Raw genomic sequence first — 22,367 nt, forward strand, 5'->3', positions numbered from 1 at the left:
GCAATTCTTAAATGGAAATCGCATTAAAATCTGCAATATAGAAGTGCGGCTCCGCGGAGCGAGCGCAACATGAGCTCATGTATTCCACATATGTGAACCGCAATCTCAGGGTAATTTAATTTTGCGCGGTTGTCCTTTTCTAAATCCAACTTACAGGGAATTAAGGGAGCGGAGGCCGTGGAACGCGTCGGGGGCGATCTCCGAGATCTGGTTGTTACTGAGGTCTCTGCAAAAAAAAAAGGAGATTAATTATAGGTTGAAAATAAACATTGTAATGAAATGCAAAGAATTGCGTCCAACAGACCTCGACCACAGGCTTCAAGTATGCGGTGGATGTTCGTCCGCAGGGTGTAAGAGCAGCACACACCAGAAATACACACAATATAGGATGTTTAACCCCTTCCTAACATAGATTTCCTAAGTCGGGGGCTGACACCAACCTCTAACAGCAGCGACTGGAGCTAGCTCCGAGCGCTGCTGATCAACCGTTTAGATGCAGTTGTCAATCTCTGACAGAGGCGTTTAATCAGTTGCAATCAACCTGCAAGAGCGCAGGGGTGCTGATAGGTTTGCATGGCAGCCCCAGGCCTGCTGAAATACCCCATCACAGCCATCTTTGTACTTTCATGAAGCCCAGCTCATGGTTAGTCTTCATAAGCGACCATCATTCCTACTATACACTGCAATACTGAAGTATTGCATCATCTAGTAAGAGCGAATAATGTGATCCTAGGGGAACTAAAAATTAGGGAATGTTAATATAAAGAAAAAATAATAAAATAGACAAAACGACAAAACATAAAAGATGAAATCACCCCATTTTGCAAAACATCCCAATTTAAAAATAAATTAAAAAAAAAACATATCTGGCATTACCACCATCACCACATTCGTAAAAGTCTTATCTGTGAAGTTAATTAACCTGAATGTTGAAAAAAAAGGAAAAAAAAAAAATCAGAACGCCTGCACTGGCATTTTTTTTTTTTTTTAGACATCTTGCTTCACAAAAAAAGGAGCGAAAAGCAATGCAAGGAATAAAAAATGGAGCTTGTTACAAATAAAATCAAACCAAGACAAGGCTCCATCGACAAAAAAATGAAAAAATATTGCGGGTTTCAGGATATCAATTCTTTTTTAGAAAGTTCTGAAATTTTTTTTTTCACCACAACAATATAAAAAAACTAAACAAGTTCGGTATCGCCGTCATCGTACTGACTCGAAGAATTGTGTGAAATTGCAATTTCTTTAAAAATTCACCTAATTTTGAACTTTTTTCCTGCTTTTTAATACGTTATTCAGTAAAGTAAATGCTGTCATTCACAACTACAACTCATCCAGCGCCAAAATAAGTCCTCGAGTGGCTTTGTGGACGTAAAAATAAAAAAGTTACGGCTTTTGGAAGAAGGGGAGGAAAAAACAAAAGTGTCAAAATGTAACTTGGCTCCAGCGGGAATGGTTGAAGGGGTTTCCCCAACTACTCCACGGTGGCAGCGGTTTTCTTCTACGGTCCCCATAGGCAAGAATTAGGGCCGTAGTACGCATGCCTATTCACCAGTACACTAAAATGGGACTTTCTCAGGATTGATGGGGGACTCGGGAGCCGGACCACCAGCGTCCAACATTTGTCACATGGATAGGTGACACCTTGCTAACTTGAAAACCCCTTCAAACCTTACATGGTATTTGTTGGTTCCACATCTATAACTTTTTACTACTTTTCACGTGACAAATTTTTGGGTGGATTGAGTTGGTTGGCTAGGCATTTTTGTTATTTGGACAGCTTTGAAAGTTTTGTGTGAACATTATTCTTTTACCACTTGTCAAGAAATTTCTCATCCACTTTCTTACAAATCCGACATTTACTAATATGAAGAAAGGTCCAATATATAATAGAGCCAATGATATGTGTCATGGTGCACTTCTGTACTTACATCCTGCGCAGCTTTTTGTATGGAGAGAACGCTCCGGGCGGCACAGACTTGATTCCATTCAGCTCCAGACGTCTAGGCACAAAGAAAAAAAAAAGTCACTTACAACATTGCTTGATGAAGACCATAAAAGTATCACTAAATAAAAGAACCTATATCTCTATAATCGTTTGGAGGATTTTTTTTTTTTTTTTAAATAATACTCGGGAGCAGGGGGAATAAAAAAAGATCTGTACACTTCGGACATGGTTCGTCACTCCGTTTCAGAGATATTCACATTTGTGGCTTTTCTAGCACGGTATGTGAAATCTCTGCTTGCAATGCAACTCAGCGTTTCTTCAGAGTTTTCTCTGGGAGTGTGTGTCATGCCATGCAGAAACGCCCAGTTGGTTTGCAAGCAGAGATTTCACATACTGTTCTCCAAAAGCAACAAATGTGAATATCTTTGCAATGGAGCAATAAAGCACAAAACTGAAAAGAACGGCAAAATCAGAGGAACTCAGGGATGTTTACAAGATATTTAACTCATTTTTTTTTTCAGCAAGTCACAGACTTACTCCAAACCTTTAAGAGCTCTTATTATAAAGTGTGTATAAAGGAGGCCTTAGGCAAGGTTCACACGTGTTTTTGGTGCAAATTTTGCACACATTTCTAACTGAAATCCACATACTTTCTGCAACAAAAATTTGTGCATATTCTCCATTCTTTTTATGCTATTTTATGGGTGTTTTTTTTTTTTTTTTTAACAAAGGCACCAAAACAATGTCAAGGCAGTGGTTCTACCTGTGGATTCAGGGTCCGTATTGAAATGCACGGGCAAAATCAGCACCAAAAAAGGTGAGTTTCCGCAACAGAAATTGACATGCTGTGGATGACAGAAAACAAAAAATTCCCAGCATGTGGATGAGAGTGAAACGCGTCAACTTTGCAGGTGCTGTAAATTGCAAACGTGGAAAATATGCACAGAAAATCTGCATCAAATCTGCAACGTGTGAACTTAGCCTTACTACGTTCTTCGTAGCTGTCCTGGTTCATTTCCCTTTTCTCCTCCATTGCTATAACATATATTGCCCGGTAGCTGCTGAAAGTGACCTTCTGAGAGCTGAAATCAGACCCACGGGATTTCTCCTAATTAATATTTCTGGCTAAGTGTCCCAGGATTGAGAGGTGGGAAGAAGTGACCCGTCAGCTGTGCAACACTCCATCAATTACATTTAGTGGACGCCAGCAGGAGCCTGTGTAATGACTTGGTGCTAGAACAAAGCGTGTGTAACGTTTTCAGCTCCGCTGCGTCTTCTGGCTTTTTGGAGAGCAGCTGCATATTTATTGGAGTCACCTTTTTCTTCCCCCAGGAGGATCGGACATTGGAGGAGATCAGCTGTAACACGGAGCTTGGCGGTGATTGCAGGAAGGAGTGGACATGTGGCGCTGCGGACAATCGTCACCAGGGGCTGTTCTTGAGTTTCAAGTGCATCTGCACATCGACAGAGAGGGTCTCCTTGGGTTGGATGGGCCATTACACCACCAACACAGAAAATTTAAATATTACAAGTATAGCTGTAAAATATTGGACTAAGGTGTGAAAATACATTGGGGTTGTCAGACGGAATTCACACAAATGGCACGTAAGGCCCAATTCATTATTGCATTTGTACCTTGTACATTTGTTTTCTTTTCTTTTTGTTTTTCTTTTAATTTGTGCTTTTTTTGTAATTTATCTTATGTGATCCCTGTTGTTTCATGATCATCATTGTGGGCAGAGTTTGGATTTTCCGGAATGTTTGGCATAATGTGCAGATCATTATGTATACAAGAACCCCATACAACTAAAGGTGACCAAAAGTTGGCCAACTTCACTGATTTTGAAGGAACACGTTGACCATATACCGTGTATGGAGGTGTCCTAGCTTTCCCCAATGGCAGATCTAGGGGGAAACAAAGCAGCGGGCTTCTAGATTTCACTATGCCCGATCCTCGCGTTTTTAGTAGAAGTATTTTCAGTAACCTTGAAGGCGGTCTTACATTTCCGTCATGGTCTCTGGTAGATTTGCTGGGATTGCTGTTAAACCTTTCCCTCGACAATCCACGATGCCATTGCTACACGTGCACATTGCCGGACAGGAGCCGATAGAGAGGCTGCAGATCTGAGTGCTGGATGGATCGGTCTGACCTGGAAGACAAGAGCAGGAAGCTATTTACAAGAACATGCAATGGTGGTCCTACATGATGGTCCTACATGCCGGTGTGGCTTTTGGGAACTTTGTGAGTATTGAATGTGACATCAAATATTTATGGTCTTATGCATTTTGCAAGTTGGGCTGTATGATGTCTGTCCTTAATTGGTCCAATGCACTTCCTATATTTAGGGCTGATAGCTAGGCTATGCCTACAAGACACCACCATATAGAGCCAAAATAATGGTGCGATCATGAATTTACCTTCCTTGGGTCCAGCGGCAATTGTCCCAATGGGCGTTCCTGGTTTCCAACCAGACTGATCCTTCTTTGTGCCAATCAAGTGGTCTGACTGACTGGCAACTACCGGCGGTGTGGCAGCCAATAAACACTTCTGACACCCTAATTAAATTCCTTGCCCTCTATATCTCTTGCCAGCTATGCTTTGTTCCAACTCCTGGCTGCCTTTGCTGGCTTGACCACTGTAATGCCTGAGACCTCTTTGCTTATTTTCTCCGACTAACCTCCAATATTCTTCCTCTGATTATAATTTGGATGTCCTTGCCCTTGTCTAGCCCTAGCCCTAACCCTGTAACGAGCAACTTTGTTTATGTTTTTCCCTCGACTCAGTCCACATGTGAGCAGCTACTCCATGGGAGCAACCCAGAGGCCCCTGTTGGGAAGGCTAGTTCCCTGTATATGGGTTAAAGGGGTTTTTGCAAGTTCTGTATCAGGGGCGGTTGGCTCCCCAGCCCTGTGGCTTTGTGCTTCCTTGGGGGGTCACTAAACATCTGATGATTGACAGTTCTAACTAGAGTCATGTCGCACTACTGGCCCGAACTGTGCGCTCTCCTATACTATAGCTTTGTCTCTGCAGCATCAGAGTAGTACAGGGTCACTAAAATTGGCCAGCCCCAGTTATTCTGCAGCTACAGAGCCGCTCCTACAGACAACCAGCTTGTAAGCGCTGCATTCCTTGACTGTAAAACCAGCTACCGCTGATAGACTGCAGAGGTGGCTGAGAACCAAAGCAAACAACTGTGCAATTAAAAAGCCTTCTGTTCTTGAGAAGGGAGTTATTTTTAATTAGAGATAAATTGCAAATTTGCTTGTTTTTACAATCACTTTGCAATGGTATCCATATAAGAAGATGGAGGATGAAAGTTAGGAGCCGTTGGACCCAAGAAAGCAAAGTGTTCTGCGTCAAATCCGTCCACGTTGGCCTGCTGTGAATTAATAGATATTTTACAACTTCCATATAGATGTTCAACAGACTGTTTTTCCATTCTACTCTCAAGTTACTCCTGGAGTTACCATCCATGTAGCTAATTTACTTTGTTTTTACTTTGTTTTTAGTTTGTTTTTGTTTTTTAGAGGGTCTAAAATGGGACCGGTCGACAGTTTCACCCCTGGTGGTATTAGTTATAGAGGAATCAGTATATAACAAACTGGTAGAAGAAATCTTCCGATATTCTAGTAAATCTCTCGGTCTGTCCCTTTAAGCCATGATCCGCGCATGTTGTGTAAGATTTAAAGATAAAATTGCACTATAACCTCCAGCAATTTTCTTTTTTTTCGAAGTGCACTCCGGAATACGATAAAAACCTTTTCCATAATTTATCGGAGAATGAAGAACTGGATAATGACGGAACACAATTTCCAGGTGACTATAGAAAAGGGAAATAACCTCCGGAGCGATCTTAGATTACAAACATAAATGTTAGCGAAATAAATCTGTACCGAGGATTCCAGAAATCTATTTAGGAGAAGAAGAAGAAGAACGGGGGGATCTGAGCAAGAACGGGGGACCGGGAACTGATGTAAGTGATAAAGCCAAAATGTTTCGCACTTTAGCTTTAGACATCATCTATGATGGAAATAAGTTATAGATATAATAATAATAGCCAAGGAGTGATATATGCTAAACATTAATAATTCTGTGCTGATGAAGTGCGTAATGTATCTGTACAGGGGTTGTAGCCTAATATTTCTGATTCTGAGCCTCATATCTTCTCTCATAGCCAAAGAGATAAAATAGTTACTGTCGTTTCATCAAATTCTACATAAATCAATAGCACATGTGACTATAGGAAATATTGCAATATATCTTATCAGCAAAATCTACATTTTTTCCCATTTATGAGCCACTTCTTCCCGCTTTGAAAAACAGCTATAGTTTATTTTGGTCAAAACAAGATGGACTGCGAGATCAGATTAAAGCCGAAGAAGGGGAAAGAAGAGGAAAGAGCAGCGAGACAGCTCATAATGCAAATCTACCCAAGCTGAATTCACTGCTACACTGCTCAGTACTGCCAGGGGTGTAATCGAGCCAGTGCAGGAGGGGGTCGGCAGATGGTAGCACCTGTTTCAACTGGATGTGCATCCAAGGACACACATTCAGCTGTAATGTATTGTGACGCAGAGACCCGTCAGCTCCCTGGACTGCAATACACGCCACCGGCCAATCAGAGGTCAGCATCTGACGTCATCATGCCTGTCACGAGAGACGTATGGCAGTGACTTTATGCGCTACCCGTGGTTGGCACGGCAAAGTCAGTTGCCGACCTTTGCAACAGCTATAGAAGAGGAGCAAGGGAAAATAAGAATTGTTTATTTTTTTTAAATGTGTTGGAGAAGATCAGCAGAATGAAAAACATTATTAATGGAAGGGGCTCAGAATGGGGAGCAATATACCAGGAAGGGGCCCATGATGGAGCGCATACTTAGAGGAATGGGTGCAGGATGGAGGACATTATTACAGGAAGGGGCCCAGGATGAGGGACATTATTACAGGAAGGGGTCCAGGATGGAGGACATTATTACAGGAAGGGACCCAGGATTAGGGAAATTATTACAGGAAGGGACCCAGGATTAGGGACATTATTACATGAAGGGGCCCAGGGTGAGGGACAACATTACAGGAAGGGGCCCAGGATTAGGGACATTATTACAGGAAGGGACACAGGATGAAGGAAATTATTACAGGAAGGGGTCCAGGATGGAAGACATTATTACAGGAAGGGGTCCAGGATGGAGGACATTATTACAGGAAGGGGTCCAGGATGAGGGACAACATTACAGGAAGTGGCCCAGGATTAGGGACAATATTACAGGAAGGGGTCCAGGATGAGGGACATTATTACAGGAAAGGGTCCAGGAAGGAGGACATTATTATAGGAAAGGGCTCAGTATATTATTATTATTTATTATTATAGCGCCATTTAATCCATGGTGCTTTACATGTGAGGAGGGGTGTACATAATAAAAACAAGTACAATAATCTTAAACAATACATGTCACAGCTGGTCCAGGAGGAGAGAGGACCCTGCCCGCGAGGGCTCACAATCTACAAGGGATGGGTGAGGATACAGTAGGTGAGGGTAGAGCTGGTCATGCAGCGGTTTGGTCGATCGGTGATTATTCTTCACGGTCTTCATGTTCTTTTTGAAGGTTTCGATGGTAGGCGAGAGTCTGATGTGTTGTGGTAGAGAGTTCCAGAGTAGGGGTGATACGCGAGAGAAATCTTGTATACGATTGTGGGAAGAGGAGATAAGAGAGGAGTAGAGAAGGAGATCTTGTGAGGATCGGAGGTTGCGTGCAGGAAAGTACCGGGAGACGAGGTCACAGATGTATGGAGGAGACAGGTTGTGGATGGCTTTGTACGTCATGGTTAGGCTTTTGTACTGGAGTCTCTGAGCAATGGGGAGCCAGTGAATGGATTGACAGAGGGGAGAGGCCGGAGAATAGCGGGGGGACAGGTAGATTAGTCAGGCAGCAGAGTTTAGAATAGATTGGAGGGGTGCGAGAGTGTTTGAGGGGAGGCCACAGAGCAGGGGGTTGCAGTAGTCAAGGCGGGAGATGATGAGGGCATGGACTAGGGTTTTTGCAGATTCTTGGTTTAGGAATGTACGGATCCGTGAAATATTTTGAGTTGAAGGCGGCAGGAAGTGGAAAGAGTTTGGATATGTGGCTTGAAGGAGAGATCAGCGTCAAGGATAACCCCGAGGCAGCGAGCTTGTGGGACTGGGGAGAGTGGGCAGCTATTTACTGTAATGGTAGGTTCGTTGGGGGGTCGCATGAGATGGGGAAAAATGATGAATTCTGTTTCGTCCATATTAAGTTTCAGAAATCTAGGGGAGAAGAAGGATGAAATAGTGGACAGACATTGAGGGATTCTGGTTAGTAGGGTGGTGATATCTGGTCCAGAGATGTAGATCTGTGTGTCATCAGCATAGAGGTGATACTGAAAGCCGTGAGATTCTATGTGCTGTCCCAGGCCAAAGGTGTAGATGGAGAAGAGCAGGGGCCCAAGGACTGAACCTTGTGGGACTCCGACAGAGAGGGGGCGAGGTGAGGAGGTGGTGTGTGAGTGGGAGACGCTGAATGTCCGGTTAGGTATGAGGAGATCCAGGATAGGGCCAAGTCTGTGATGCTAAGGGATGAGAGGGTCTGTAGTAATAGGAATGGTCCACTGTGTCAAAGGCAGCCGACAGGTCGAGGAGGAGGACAGAGTAGTGCCGCTTGCTCTTGGCGGTTAATAGGTCATTGGTGACCTTAGTTAGGGCAGTTTCAGTGGAGTGGTGTGGCCGGAAGCCAGATTGTAAGCGGTCAAAGAGGGAGCAGGAAGAGAGGTGGGAGGACAGTTCAAGGTAGACGTGTTGTTCCAGTAGTTTTGAGGCATAGGGGAGAAGTGATATAGGGCGATAGCTAGATACAGAGGATGGGTCAAGAGAAGGCTTTTTGAGGATAGGTGTGATTGAGGCATGTTTAAAGCTTGAGGGGAAAAACACCAGTTGTTATATGGGACATTATTACAGGAAGCGGCCCAGGATGAGGGATATTATAACAGGAAGGGGTCCGGGATGGAGCACAGTTTTACAGGATGAGGCTCAGGATATGGGACATTATTACAGGAAGCGGCCCAGGATGAGGGATATTATTACAGGAAGGGGTCCGGGATGGAGGACAGTTTTACAGGAAGAGGCTCAGGATATGGGACATTATTACAGGAAGGGACCCAGTATGAGGGAGATTATTACAAGAAGGGGTCCAGGATGGAGGACATTATTACAGGGTGGGATACATTATTATATGGGGGTGAATATGTATGTCTTTATAGGATGTAGAATGCTACAAGGGCTCGTACATCTATCCAACATGCAGATTACGCCACAGAGAACATGAGCTACATAAAGACGAGAGCAGGAATCCCTCATGTCTGTGTGCGATGTGTATGGGAGACATCATAACAGCTAATATCACCCACTAACTCAGAGACAACTGAAAACTAGAGATAGAGCCTGCAGAGGGGAAAACTAGCGAGAAATGAAATATAAAAGCAGTATAATGTCTAGCAATAGTGTTACTCCTCATAAACAAACATAATCTAATTCTGTAAAATCATCTACAGCAACGGGTACACCTTAATGATAAAAGTCTAGCTGCCTGCCAAAAAAACTAAATGGTGTTCAAATGGTCCTTCCTTTAACGCCTAAATCACTTTCATGTTGATTTCATTCATCCAAATTTCACAGTCCACGTGTAGGTAAATACGTATATGAGGCTGCGGAGTTCAGATCTGGAGACAAAGGCCAGTCCAAACCCAGAGTGTTAAACAAAGATTGTCAAACAGACGCAAAGTATATACTAGATTCATATACAATCTCTCCATTAGTCATACAACATTGTTTGTTTGTTTGTTTGTTTGATTGTTTTTTACAAATTTTCATTTTCCTGTACAATTTCCAGAAAATGAGTTAAGAGGACTTATCTCCAGGTCAAAAGTGTCCGGTTTTTCCTCTTCTTTTCCTCCCGCTGCTCTAGTGAATATATAAATTATTGTGTTTTTTTTTTAAATTCCATCACACGGTTCTAGAGATATGAGGCCTTTTTATGGAGTGTTAATTTTAACCTCTTTACTAAGGAAGCATGGTAATCATGGCCATTAATTGGATCAGCCTAAAGACACACCCCAGAGGATCCTGCGAGCCACACCCCCTTATGAAGAGCACAAAAATGTGCACTAAATAGAAAGGCCCATATCTCTGGAACTGTATGATGGATTAAAAAATAAAATAAGTAAAAAACTACCGTATGTATTTAGGGAAGCAGCGGGAATTTAAAAAAAAATAAATAAAAACTGCCCGCTTTTAACCTGGTGACAGGTTCCCTTTAAGTTCTCCTTTTGTAGAAAATGTGCTAGAAGATGAAAATGTGTGAAAAAAACAATGGAGTAAGACTCAGTGCAAAGACTGTGCATCAATAAGGTCCTGGTGATAGCACTTTGGTGATTTTTTTACTATAATCTCCAATAGCCATAGCTGTTATGTGCAATGTGTTTCGGACTCAGAAGATGCTATGTGGGCCGGCTAGTCAGAAATGTGGTCACGTGGTGCAGAAGACGGTGGGAGGGTCGCTGGGAACGACGGAAGGCAGTGATTGATAGGTTTATTAATACATACATTGTGCACATTATAACTAAGAGGGTAGATAAAAAAAAAGTTTGCCAGCGTGCAAAACTCATACCAGGAATCCCCCAACATGCAGAAGAATGCATTTCACCCACCACCCCTGATTTTCTTCCTTCGTGGTCTGTCCTAAAGCTGCCTCCTCCTGCTTCCTGTTCCCTCAGTGGGAGGGACTTAAAACAAGTCTGTGCATCATGGAGAGGCAGTGTAATGTACAGCAGCTAGAACTTATGACCACAGTAAAAGTCTTCAAATGATGGTCAACCATAGTCAAGTAGCAGTGGGGCAATCTAAAACAAGACTGGGCTGCAAGAGAACCAGCGAATACTCTAAATGTACGTGATGTGACGACTGCGGAGGGGTCAGGCATTAAACAACGTGCGCAGAGGTCTTGGTTTAGAAATCAGACGCACTGCCCACATATCAGGCTTCACTTCGTAGTTTGATATTAGACCAGTTTCTATTTGGTAAACTTTATTGCAGGATGTGAAGACTATAACAAGTTCATCTGAAGGATGAGGAATCCGTCAATAACCCGCCACATTAATCGCCCTGTGTATTATTTTCGCCACTCGCAGTTTACAGCTAAGTGTTGCGGGAAATGAAAACAAACAGCTTATTTTTCGCACATCGAAGTGGCCGATCCCGATGCCCCATGCGATGGAGATGTCACAATTCCACATGCCAGCTCTGCAATTAGAAGGCATCACTTTGTGTCGCTGGCACAATAAAGACACGCCGGAGGAAACCGGAAAATGAATGAACTATGCAACCGGGAACACACGTCGGAAATATGTCCAAGGGAGTGAAAGTCGTAGAAGACTTTGTAATTAAGAGTCAGGAAGGAATATCCGCTCCTTGTGGTGCTGCACGGCAAGGCTTCATAGCATGCACATTCCGCACATATTGTTGGTATCTTCTGTTAAAATAAGAAAAACTCACAATGGTCACTGAAATAACATGAACCCCAGAGAAGTCATTTTCTATTTAACCCCTTCATGACCTTGGGATTTTTCGTTTTTCCGTTTTCGTTTTTCGCTCCCCTCCTTCACAGAGCCATAACTTTTTTATTTTTCCGTCAATTTGGCCATGTGAGGGCTTATTTTTTGCGGGACGAGTTGTACTTTTGAACAACATCATTGGTTTTACCATGTGGTGTACTAGAAAACGGGAAAAAAATTCCAAGTGCAGTGAAATTGCAAAAAAAGTGCAATCCCACACTTGTTTTTTGCTTGCCTATTTTGCTAGGTTCACTAAATGCTAAAACTGACCTGCCATTATGATTCTCCAGGTCAGTACGAGTTCATAGACACCTCACATGTCTAGGTTATGTTTTACCTAAGTGGTGAAAAAAAATTCCAGACTTTGCAAAAAAAAAAAAAAAAAAATTGCGCCATTTTCCGATACTCGTAACGTCTCCATTTTTCGTGATCTGGGGTCAGGTGAGGGCTTATTTTTTGTGTACCGAGCTGGCGTTTTTAATTATAGCATTTTGGTGCAGATACGTTCTTTTGATCGCCCGTTATTGCATTTTAATGCAATGTCGCGGCGACCAAAAAAACGTATTTCTGGCGTTTCGATTTTTTTTCTCATTACACCATTTAGCGATCAGGTTAATGCTTTTTTTATATTGATAGATCGGGCGATTCTGAACGCGGCGATACCAAATATGTGTAGGTTTGATTTTTTTTTTATTGATTTATTTTGATTGGGGCGAAAGGGGGGTGATTTAAACTTTTATGTTTTTTTTATTTTTTTCACATTTTTAAAAACTTTTTTTTTTCACTTTTTCCATGCTTCAATAGCCTCCATGGGAGGCTAGAAGCAGGCACAGCCCGATCGGCTCTGCTACATAATCATCAGATCGCTGTTATGTAGGAGAATTGCAGGTGTGCTGTGAGCGCCGACCACAGGGTGGCGCTCACAGCCACCGGCGATCAGTAACCATAGAGGTCTCAAGGACCTCTATGGTTACCATTCAGAAGCATCGCTGACCCCCGATCATGTGACGGGGGTCGGCGATGACGTCATATCCGGCCGCCCGGCCGGATGCGGTAGTTAAATGCCGCTGTCTGCGTTTGACAGCGGCATTTAACTAGCAAAACACAAAAAATAGAGGGCACCATCTAACTAGTATTTAGGGACGCTCTACCCGCAACATGTCAAAAACAATATAATACACAAAAAAGAAGAAAGAGACATGCAATAATGCAGGGATCATCGAATAGTAATAAATTTTATTGAATCAAAATCCTCAAACCACACCACTCACAATTAAAAACATTTAAAAAATACATAAAACATAGCAACAGTCTACCCAAGAGGATAATGGGAAGACAGATCTAAATACGCAGGTGCGGACCCTTTTATAAATATACCTCCACGTTTGTAATATAACAAATTATTCTCCCTGAGGCTAATACAATAAACAAAGATTGGTATCCAATATAGATAAATAGAAAATTCAGTAGCTGGAATAATATGAGCAAGCACTTATGTCTCAGTCACTCAAACTACCAGAAGGATGCTACAGCTAAATAGAGAAATAATCAGAAAAGATTACAATAAACTGGCTATAAAAACAAGATTGAGAATCTATTGACAAATGCTGCTTCTGGCAAAAAATAACTTTCTAATGAACATGCTCATACCATGAAAATGGCCCTTGGTTGACCACGCAGGATTCGGTCCCTTTTTTCCTCACTTCAGCCTCCCTGGCCATTTTCATGGTATGAGCATGCTCATTAGAAAGTTATTTTTTGCCAGAAGCAGCATTTGTCAATAGATTCTCAATCTTGTTTTTATAGCCAGTTTATTGTAATCTTTTCTGATTATTTCTCTATTTAGCTGTAGCATCCTTCTGGTAGTTTGAGTGACTGAGACATAAGTGCTTGCTCATATTATTCCAGCTACTGAATTTTCTATTTATCTATATTGGATACCAATCTTTGTTTATTGTATTAGCCTCAGGGAGAATAATTTGTTATATTACAAACGTGGAGGTATATTTATAAAAGGGTCCGCACCTGCGTATTTAGATCTGTCTTCCCATTATCCTCTTGGGTAGACTGTTGCTATGTTTTATGTATTTTTTAAATGTTTTTAATTGTGAGTGGTGTGGTTTGAGGATTTTGATTCAATAAAATTTATTACTATTCGATGATCCCTGCATTATTGCATGTCTCTTTCTTCTTTTTTGTGTATTAGCGGCATTTAACTAGTTAATAGGCGCGGGCAGATCGCGATTCTGCCCGCGCCTATTGCGGGCACATGTCAGCTGTTCAAAACAGCTGACATGTCCCGGCTTTGATGCGGGCTCACCACGGAGCCCTGCATCAAAGCAGGGGAGCTGACCTTGGACGGTATAGTACGTCCGAGGTCAGTAAGGGGTTAAAATTACTACATATCAACTAATGAGAATCCGACTGTGTCTTTTTTTATTTTTCCGTTGAACCGGACCAGGGGGCACTCACTGCAGGTGGAAGAAAGGCGATTCCGGCAGCTAAATAGGAAAGGGTTCTTTACAGTTAGAGCAGTCAGACTGTGCAATGCCGACCACAGGAGGTAGTAATGGCCGACACGATAACAGCTTTTATACAAGGGCTGGACGATTTCCTTGATGCACATAACATTGCGGGTTATAGTTATATTAGTGATGAAATGTACAATTGGTGGAGAAAGGTTGAACATGATGGACCCAGGTCTTTTTTCAACCTATGTAACTATACTTAACTTTTAGGGGTGGCAAATGCAGAAGCAGAGTGTCTACTAAAGGTGATGTCCCAAGTCACCAATTATCACTTATTTATAGGATAGTGCTGATCGCTGGGGGTCCAATCACTGGGATCATCACTGGTCCAGAATAATGATACACCACCATAGAATGGAGTGAGGGGTGTGGCTGCACCCCACCTCACTAGTCATCGTCTAAGGGACTGATGGAGGTAGCGGAGTACTGCGCTGACATTATACCCTGGAGTCCCATAGACAACAAGTGATAACTACTCCAATCCAAAGGGACAATTAAAGGTCAACTTGGGTCAACCTCTTAAACGTATTACTATCTAGCTCTGGGACAAGTAAACAAAAGCCTCTATAACTAAAGAAAAATTATATTAAAAAAATAGCATTTTTAATAATTTGAAGCGAAAGGAAGACTCGGGTGATCGAGTTGGATCAGGGCGCACATTATAAATGATGGCATCTAAAATAGCCGTGACTCTTAGTGACAACAAATGGTGCTTCTACGAGGAACTGTATTACTCCTGAAAGAAATGCCTATGTAGTATGGTACGTTGGGGTAAGGTTTGACCCCATAGCAGGCCCCCAAGTTCAATCTGTGCACGAAGACTTAATATGACGGTGAACCAGCAATGGGCTCAACAATTGACAGCTAGTATGACTAGGCGATGTGGTACTGCCACACACGGAGACTCTGCTGCCGAGGAGCTCAAAAGGATGCAGGACTATCAATGACACATGGAAGTGAGAAATCCCAGATCTGAAAACTTCACTTCTGGTTTGTTTTCCTGCAAATTCCCCAAAAATGATCCCTCCCATCATGCAAGCAAGACAGGCTGCAGTTTGGTGAGAGCCATTTGGCTTGTATGATTTATGGAAAAGGTCCAGATCACTGGTCATGTCGTGGTCTACAAGGGGCCAGATTTGTGGGTGGCGCAGAGATGCTGGCTTTCTTCTCAGTGTCTCCATATTCATTAGTGGGACCCTGATATAAAAAAAAACATCATTGATATGCTTGAATGCAAGTCTCCATGTTTCCCATCTGCGCGGCTCGCAGGAGAAGCGGACTTTTAATATTTCATCATATTATGTCTGCGATTCATTCAGCTTAATGGGAGGTCTCAGCTGCGGCTTCTTCTGCAGCAGCTGTTACTCATTTACACACATACTAAACACCACAGTCACCTCCTGTAATGTGGGGATCCAGGCTGACCCCACACCAGCGAGACAACATGCTGCTATTCTTATCACACAACCCAGAAGACATGGAGCCAAAACAACGACAAAGTGAGAAAACAAACTCCAATTATACAGAGCAGCATCAACTTCTCATTTATGCAAAGGATTAGATAAGACTACATACTAATCATCTAAGACTTGTCAACCCACATTTTACTTTGCAAATACATTACATCTCTTATCCTGTACTGATCCTGAGTTACATCCTGTATTATACCCCAGAGCTGCACTCACTATTCTGCTGGTGCAGTCACTGTGTACACACATTACATTACTGATCCTGAGTTACATCATGTATTATACTCCAGAGCTGCTCTCACTATTCTGCTGGTGCAGTCACTGTGTACAGACATTACATTACTGATCCTGAGTTACATCCTGTATTATACTCCAGAGCTGCACTCACTATTCTGCTGGTGCAGTCAATGTGTACATACATTACATTACTGATCCTGAATTACATCCTGTATTATACCCCAGAGCTGCACTCACTATTCTGCTGGTGCAGTCACTGTGTACATACATTACATTACTGATCCTGAGTTACATCCTGTATTATACCCCAGAGCTGCACTCACTATTCTGCTGGTGCAGTCACTGTGTACATACATTACATTAGTGATCCTGAGTTACATCCTGTATTATACCCCAGAGCTGCACTCACTATTCTGCTGGTGCAGTCACTGTGTACATACATTACATTAGTGATCCTGAGTTACATCCTGTATTATACCCCAGAGCTGCACTCACTATTCTGCTGGTGCAGTCACTGTGTACATACATTACATTACTGATCCTGAGTTACAGCCTGTGCTATACCCCAGAGCTGCACTCACTATTCTGCTGGTGCAGTCACTGTGTACATACATTACATTACTGATCCTGAGTTACATCCTGTATTATACTCCAGAGCTGCACTCACTATTCTGCTGGTGCAGTCACTGTGTACATACATTACATTACTGATCCTGAGTTACATCCTGTATTATACTCCAGAGCTGCACTCACTATTCTGCTGGTGCAGTCACTGTGTACATACATTACATTACCGATCCTGAGTTACATCCTGTATTATACCCCAGAGCTGCACTCACTATTCTGCCGGTGCAGTCACTGTGTACATACATTACATTACTGATTCTGAGTTACATCCTGTAGATCTTTTATTATTAAATTGAAAAACATAACAATAATAACAGAAACAAAACGGAAATATCAGCCAGAAAAAAATAATCAGTATACTGAACACTGGTCCAGCCGCTCATTCTCTCCTCTCACACATATTATACAGTATATACAGAATAACTATTTTGACCTTCTGGTCCGGTCACGAAACAAAATAATAATAACAAATAAAATAAACAATGGCAAACAAAAACTATATACATAAACTTTTTTTTTTTTTTTTTTTTCTTAGTTTTAAACAAAATAGCCACAAATTTAAACAAATATGTACAATACCAAGCTATCCTCCATTCCCAACCCCCCGCACTGACCTGAGAGCTGGTCCTGCGTCTCATGCCTCAGTCCATGTCCAACGTCCATAGGCCAGATCAGGCAGTGCCAGTTTTCCCCCCAAACAACCCAGTGTCCCATAGTCCCACAAGAAAAACCCACCTCCCCCCCTTTCCCACCACCCAACCTAACGCCTACACCCAAATCTATATCCCCATATACAATATATACAATATATACAGCAGCACACACCACAATAATTACAAAACACGACGCCCAAGTTCGGCGCCTGCAGCCCTACATCACTGTATAATGATCAAACAAAAATCTACAGTGTCAGCAGCAGCCCACCACCAGGAAAGGAGATGACCAGACTAGGGCACACTAAAAGAAAAGCCCCTCCAGAGGAGAGCGGCCCTCCGTGCGCCCAGTCTCCCATACTCCAGAGAGCGCACCTTCACCAGGTCACCGAGTATGGTCCTAAACACATCATCCACGGGGAGGATTTTTCGTTGCGTCGATACTAAGCACCGTGCGTTCCACGTGTGATACCTAACCACTGCACTAACTAGAAATAAGGTGCAACGGTCCCGACCACCAAGGTCTCCGAATGCTCCATAGGTCCATTCCGCATAGGAGAGACCGGCCAGCCGAGACCAGCCAATGAAGGCGCCCACCCTGTTGTACACCTCTGTGTTGAAGGGACAATGAAGCAGGAAATGGTCCATGCTTTCCAGCAAGGTACCACAATGCTCCCGAGGACAATTCCTGTCCTCAGAGCTCCTACACTTCAGATTGTCCCTCACACACAGTTTCCCATGGAAGCAGCGCCAAGCCAAGTCCCAAAACTTCGAGGGGATCCGGATAGAATTCAAAAGATGTAAACCCACCCCAAGATCCCGACTTGGGCAGTCCCTGAGCGCCAGAGGCCTCTGGAAATGGGTCAACAGAACCCTATTGTCAAGGAGTTTCCTTGGCAGAGTCCTGATCTCCCACATTCCCAGACCCCACCGACGAATTACCTTCAGAACCAAGGTAGCGTAAGCCGGAAGATGTCCATGCGGTGTGCGAAGATCCTTCACTTGCCCTCCTGTCTCCCATTCCTGGAAGAAAGGCTGAAACCATCCCCTACAGGAGAATACCCACGGAGGAGCCCTCTCTTTCCAGAGGTTTGCGATATTGATCTTAATGAAGGTATCCACAAGGAATACCACAGGGTTGACCATACCCAACCCTCCTAGTCTCCTCGTACGGTAAGTAACCTCCCTCTTGACCAGGTTCAGTCTATTCCCCCATAACAGTTGGAAGAACAAACTGTAGACCCGAGTCCAGAGAGATTCCGGCAAGATGCACACACTGCCCAGATAAATCAGTAAAGGGAGCAGGTAAGTTTTGATCAGGTTTACCCTTTCCCTTAGGGTCAAAGACCAACCCTTCCATTGGTTCACCTTCTGAGTGGCGATCTCTAGCCTGCTGTCCCAATTTTGTTTGGGGTAATCCCCCTGGCCAAAATCGATGCCAAGGATTTTTGCAGAGATTTTGGGTCCTGGAAGGGTGTCCGGGAGATCAAAACCAGGATCTCCTCCTCCCAGCCAGAGACTCTCACACTTATCCCGGTTGATCTTGGACCCGGATGCCTCCGAGTAGCGATCTACCTCTGACATCAGCAACCCTGCCTCCTCGTGAGAGGAAACAAACACGGTGACATCATCGGCATACGCCACCACCCTCAGAGTGGCCTCCGGTGCTGCCTGGTCCATCCCGATCCCGGCCAACGGTCCACGCTCCACCCTCCTAACAAGAGGGTCAATCGCAAACACGTACAGCAGCGGGCTCAAGGGACAACCCTGGCGAACACCGGACCCAACCTCAAAAGAGCTGCCAATCCAACCATTCACAAGCGGGAAACTCTCTGCCCCACTGTACAAGGTCTTAAGCCAATCAACAAACCCCCCCGGCAGGCCATATCTCAGAAGGACGGACCAGAGGTACTCGTGATTAACCCGATCAAACGCTTTTGCCTGGTCCAGTGACAGCATGTACCCCTTCCAGTGACCAGCCCTACCCTGCTCCACTGCCTCCCGGACACAGAGCACAGCACTAAATGTGCTGCGGCCTGGAACAGAGCAATGCTGGGCCTCCGAAAGGAGTCGGGGTGCAAATTTCACCAGCCGATTAAACAGCACCTTTGCCAGAACCTTCCTGTCTGCATTGAGAAGCGCTATGGGACGCCAATTCTCAATGCAAGATGGGTCCTTACCCTTTGACAAGATGATCAGAGCAGACCTCCTCATTGACTTCGGCAGAGTGCCCGAGGAAAGACACTCATTGAATACCTCAGTCAAGAGGGGAACCAAAACGTCCTTAAAGGTCTTATAGAATTCAGATGTTAAGCCATCTGGACCAGGCGATTTTTTTTGGGCAAGCCCTTCAATCGCCAACTGAACTTCCTCTTCCCTGATCATTTCTGTCAAACTGTCAAGAGAGGGGTCTACCCCTGGTTCGGGGACGGCTTCAGCCAGGAAAGCCGACATCTCATCCCAATCAAGATCCCTCTTCCCCAAGAGGTGCGAGTAGAAGGATCTGACAACCTCCAGGATCCCTGATCTGGATCGCCTCAGGGACCCCGTAGTGTCGACCAGTCCTGTAACTACTTTACTATTCACTGACATCTTGCAGTTTCTGTAAGGGTCGGGCGAGCGGTACTTCCCGTAATCCCTCTCAAAAACCAAAGATGCGTGTCTATCGTACTGACACCTCATAAGCAAAGATTTCACTCTGGAGATCTCCTCGCGGCTACCTCCAGTTGAGACAAGATGTTCGAGTTTCCTCCTCAGACCCTGATACAGGCGGTACCTGCTCAGATTCCTGAGGCTCGAGAGCTGGCGGAAGAATCTCGCCACCCTTTCCTTGAACATCTCCCACCACTCTGACTTACTACTACAAAGATCCAGTAAGGGTACCTGGCTCTGAAGAAAATCCTCAAAGGACTGTCTTATCTCCGCTTCTTCCAAGAGAGAGGAATTGAGCCTCCAAAAGCCTCTTCCCATCCGGAGGGTCTCTGTAACATTCAGAGAAAACAAAATTAAACAGTGGTCGGAGAACTCCACCTCAACAACAGACACTGCTGAAGAGACAGCTTCCTCCTTTAAATAAAACCTATCTATTCTGGACCTACAGTTACCTCTATGATAGGTGAACCCCTCGTGGCCTGGGGTGTGCCGAATGTGGACATCCAGCAGGCGAGCCTCACTAGCTATACTATTAAGGGCGACGCTATCATAAGTCAGCTTGTCTCTGGAACCTCTTCTATCTCGGGGCCTCGTGACAGCATTGAAGTCCCCTCCAAAGACAACCTGCCGACTTGTAAAAAGGTAGGGCTTCATCCTCATAAAGAGACACTTCCGGTCCCACTTAGATTGGGGACCATAGATGTTGATGAGCCGGAGCTCTTGTCCCTTCATGAGGACATCTAAGATCAGGCACCTCCCCATTTCTAACTCAATAACCCGTCGGCATTCCACCGGTGCGGTAAAAAGGACCGCCACTCCGCTATACGGCTCGGCCGCAAGAGACCAATAGGAGGGCCCGAGTCTCCACTCCCTCTTAGCTTTAAACACATCTGCCATGTTTGGCAGCCTGGTCTCTTGCAAAAAGAAAATGTCAGCTTCAACCCGGCTGAGAAAATCAAAGGCCGCAAATCTAGCTGTATTTGACTTTATGCTGGCGACATTAATGGACGCCAGCGTCAACGGAGTGGGTTCCGCCATCATTGGTGATTGAGTTAGATGGCTTTCTTTTTCCCACTACCCTTATCCTCTGCCTCAGAGGAGGAATCCTTCCCCCTCTTTAATGACAATGAGGTATCCATTCCCATGTGTTTTTTATTTTTATCGTCCTCGTCTCCGGACTCTGGGCCAGTCCCTCCCTCCAAGGATCTTACATTCCCCGAAGAAGGAGACTCGGCGTCCCCTGTGAGCCCCGCCGAAGCCAGAACCTCACCCTCAGCTTCCTCCTCAGAGGAAGAGATGTTTTCAAGGGCTTGGAACCGGTTAGAAAGACCAACCAGAGGGGAGTCGGTTTTTCCTTCCTTAGGTACCTTGGTCAGAGCGGGAGAAGATTTTTTATCTCCCTTCTTTCTCTTCTTTTTGGTGCCGAGCTTACGCTTGTTCTCTAGCCACTGCCTATTATCCTCATCCATACTTTCATAATGGGAGGACTCTGAGGCAGTGGCACTATCCTCCCTGTGGATCCTCCTGACCTCCTCATCCAACTCATCATCCCTCGGGGCCTCAGCAGCAAGACTGGCGTCCAGGACAGGAGCCGCCCCAGTAGCCCGAGGCTCGCCCAGCTCCCTATCCTGTCTGCGCTTGTCTAGACGCCTTAGCTGGGCAGGCGTCTTTTTATTGCTTTTCTTCCTTGGCCCCTCAGCTCCCTCACCCCTGCTAGTCCCTTCCCCAGCAGAATCAGCCTCACGGCTTTCTCCCACCGGGGTCACGACTGCGTTAGCGAAAGAGCGAGGACAACGGCTGAATGGGTGACCTAACTCACCACACAGGTGGCACCTAATCTCCACACAAGATGCAGCAAGATGGCCAATATCCCCACACAATGCACACTTCTGCACAGTGCAGTTTGCGCTGAAGTGTGTGGGGTCGCCGCACCTGTGACAGAGCTTCGGTTGCCCCTGGTAGAAGACCAGGATACGATCCCTACCCAGGAAGGCAGATGATGGTATGTGGGCAACCGTACCCCCTGAACGCTTAAGTTTTACCATAAACGTCCAGGCCCCTGACCAGATACCAAACTCGTCACGGTTTTTCTTTGGCATTTCTACCACCTCTCCATACCGGCCAAGCCACGTCATGATGTCGTAACAAGAAAGCGACTCGTTACAAGTCATCACGGTCACTTTCTTGACTTGGTTTTGGCGAGACACCACCTGAACGGTAAAGTCTCGCCAGCCAGGCTCATTTTTTGCCAACTCATAGTTCGACCAGAAGAGCTCAAGCCCCTCCGGCCGAACAAAGCTGACATCAAACTCAGGTGTGGAATAGGGATGTATCAAGGCATAGATGTCAATCGCCTTGAAGCCCATCCTCAGCAGGAGCTCCACAACCTTCGACCTTGGAGGACATGCATCACTGCCCCTCCACCGAAGACGGACCACATTCCTACGCACACTACCTGGCCCAGCTGTTGGGAGGGACCACACTGTATCCCCCCCTCTTTGCTCTCGGAAGGCCCCGAGGCCATGCCTCTCTATCCAGAAGGATAGATCAACCTCTCGACCCTCTACCATTAGTGATCTCTCTCCCCTCTTTAGAGCCTCCAGGAGACGCCGTTGCAACATGCCGTCCCCA

The 22,367-nt window shown here is 44.7% G+C and overlaps 1 protein-coding gene across 1 annotated transcript in view; it reads right to left on the reverse strand.

Moving 5' to 3' along the window:
• SLIT1 (slit guidance ligand 1) overlaps nucleotides 1-22,367 on the reverse strand; it is a 366,291-nt gene that overhangs the window by 94,096 nt on the left and 249,828 nt on the right. Inside the window, exons 9-11 of the mRNA XM_077258294.1 lie at nucleotides 3,951-4,098; nucleotides 1,932-2,003; nucleotides 155-226 (exon numbers count right to left, since the gene is read on the reverse strand). Of these exons, the coding sequence (XP_077114409.1) occupies nucleotides 155-226; nucleotides 1,932-2,003; nucleotides 3,951-4,098 (292 nt within the window). The remainder of the gene's footprint in view (nucleotides 1-154; nucleotides 227-1,931; nucleotides 2,004-3,950; nucleotides 4,099-22,367) is intronic.

Source organism: Ranitomeya variabilis, chromosome 4, assembly GCF_051348905.1.
Source record: "Ranitomeya variabilis isolate aRanVar5 chromosome 4, aRanVar5.hap1, whole genome shotgun sequence".
In the NCBI taxonomy this organism is placed as follows: Eukaryota; Metazoa; Chordata; class Amphibia; order Anura; family Dendrobatidae; genus Ranitomeya; species Ranitomeya variabilis.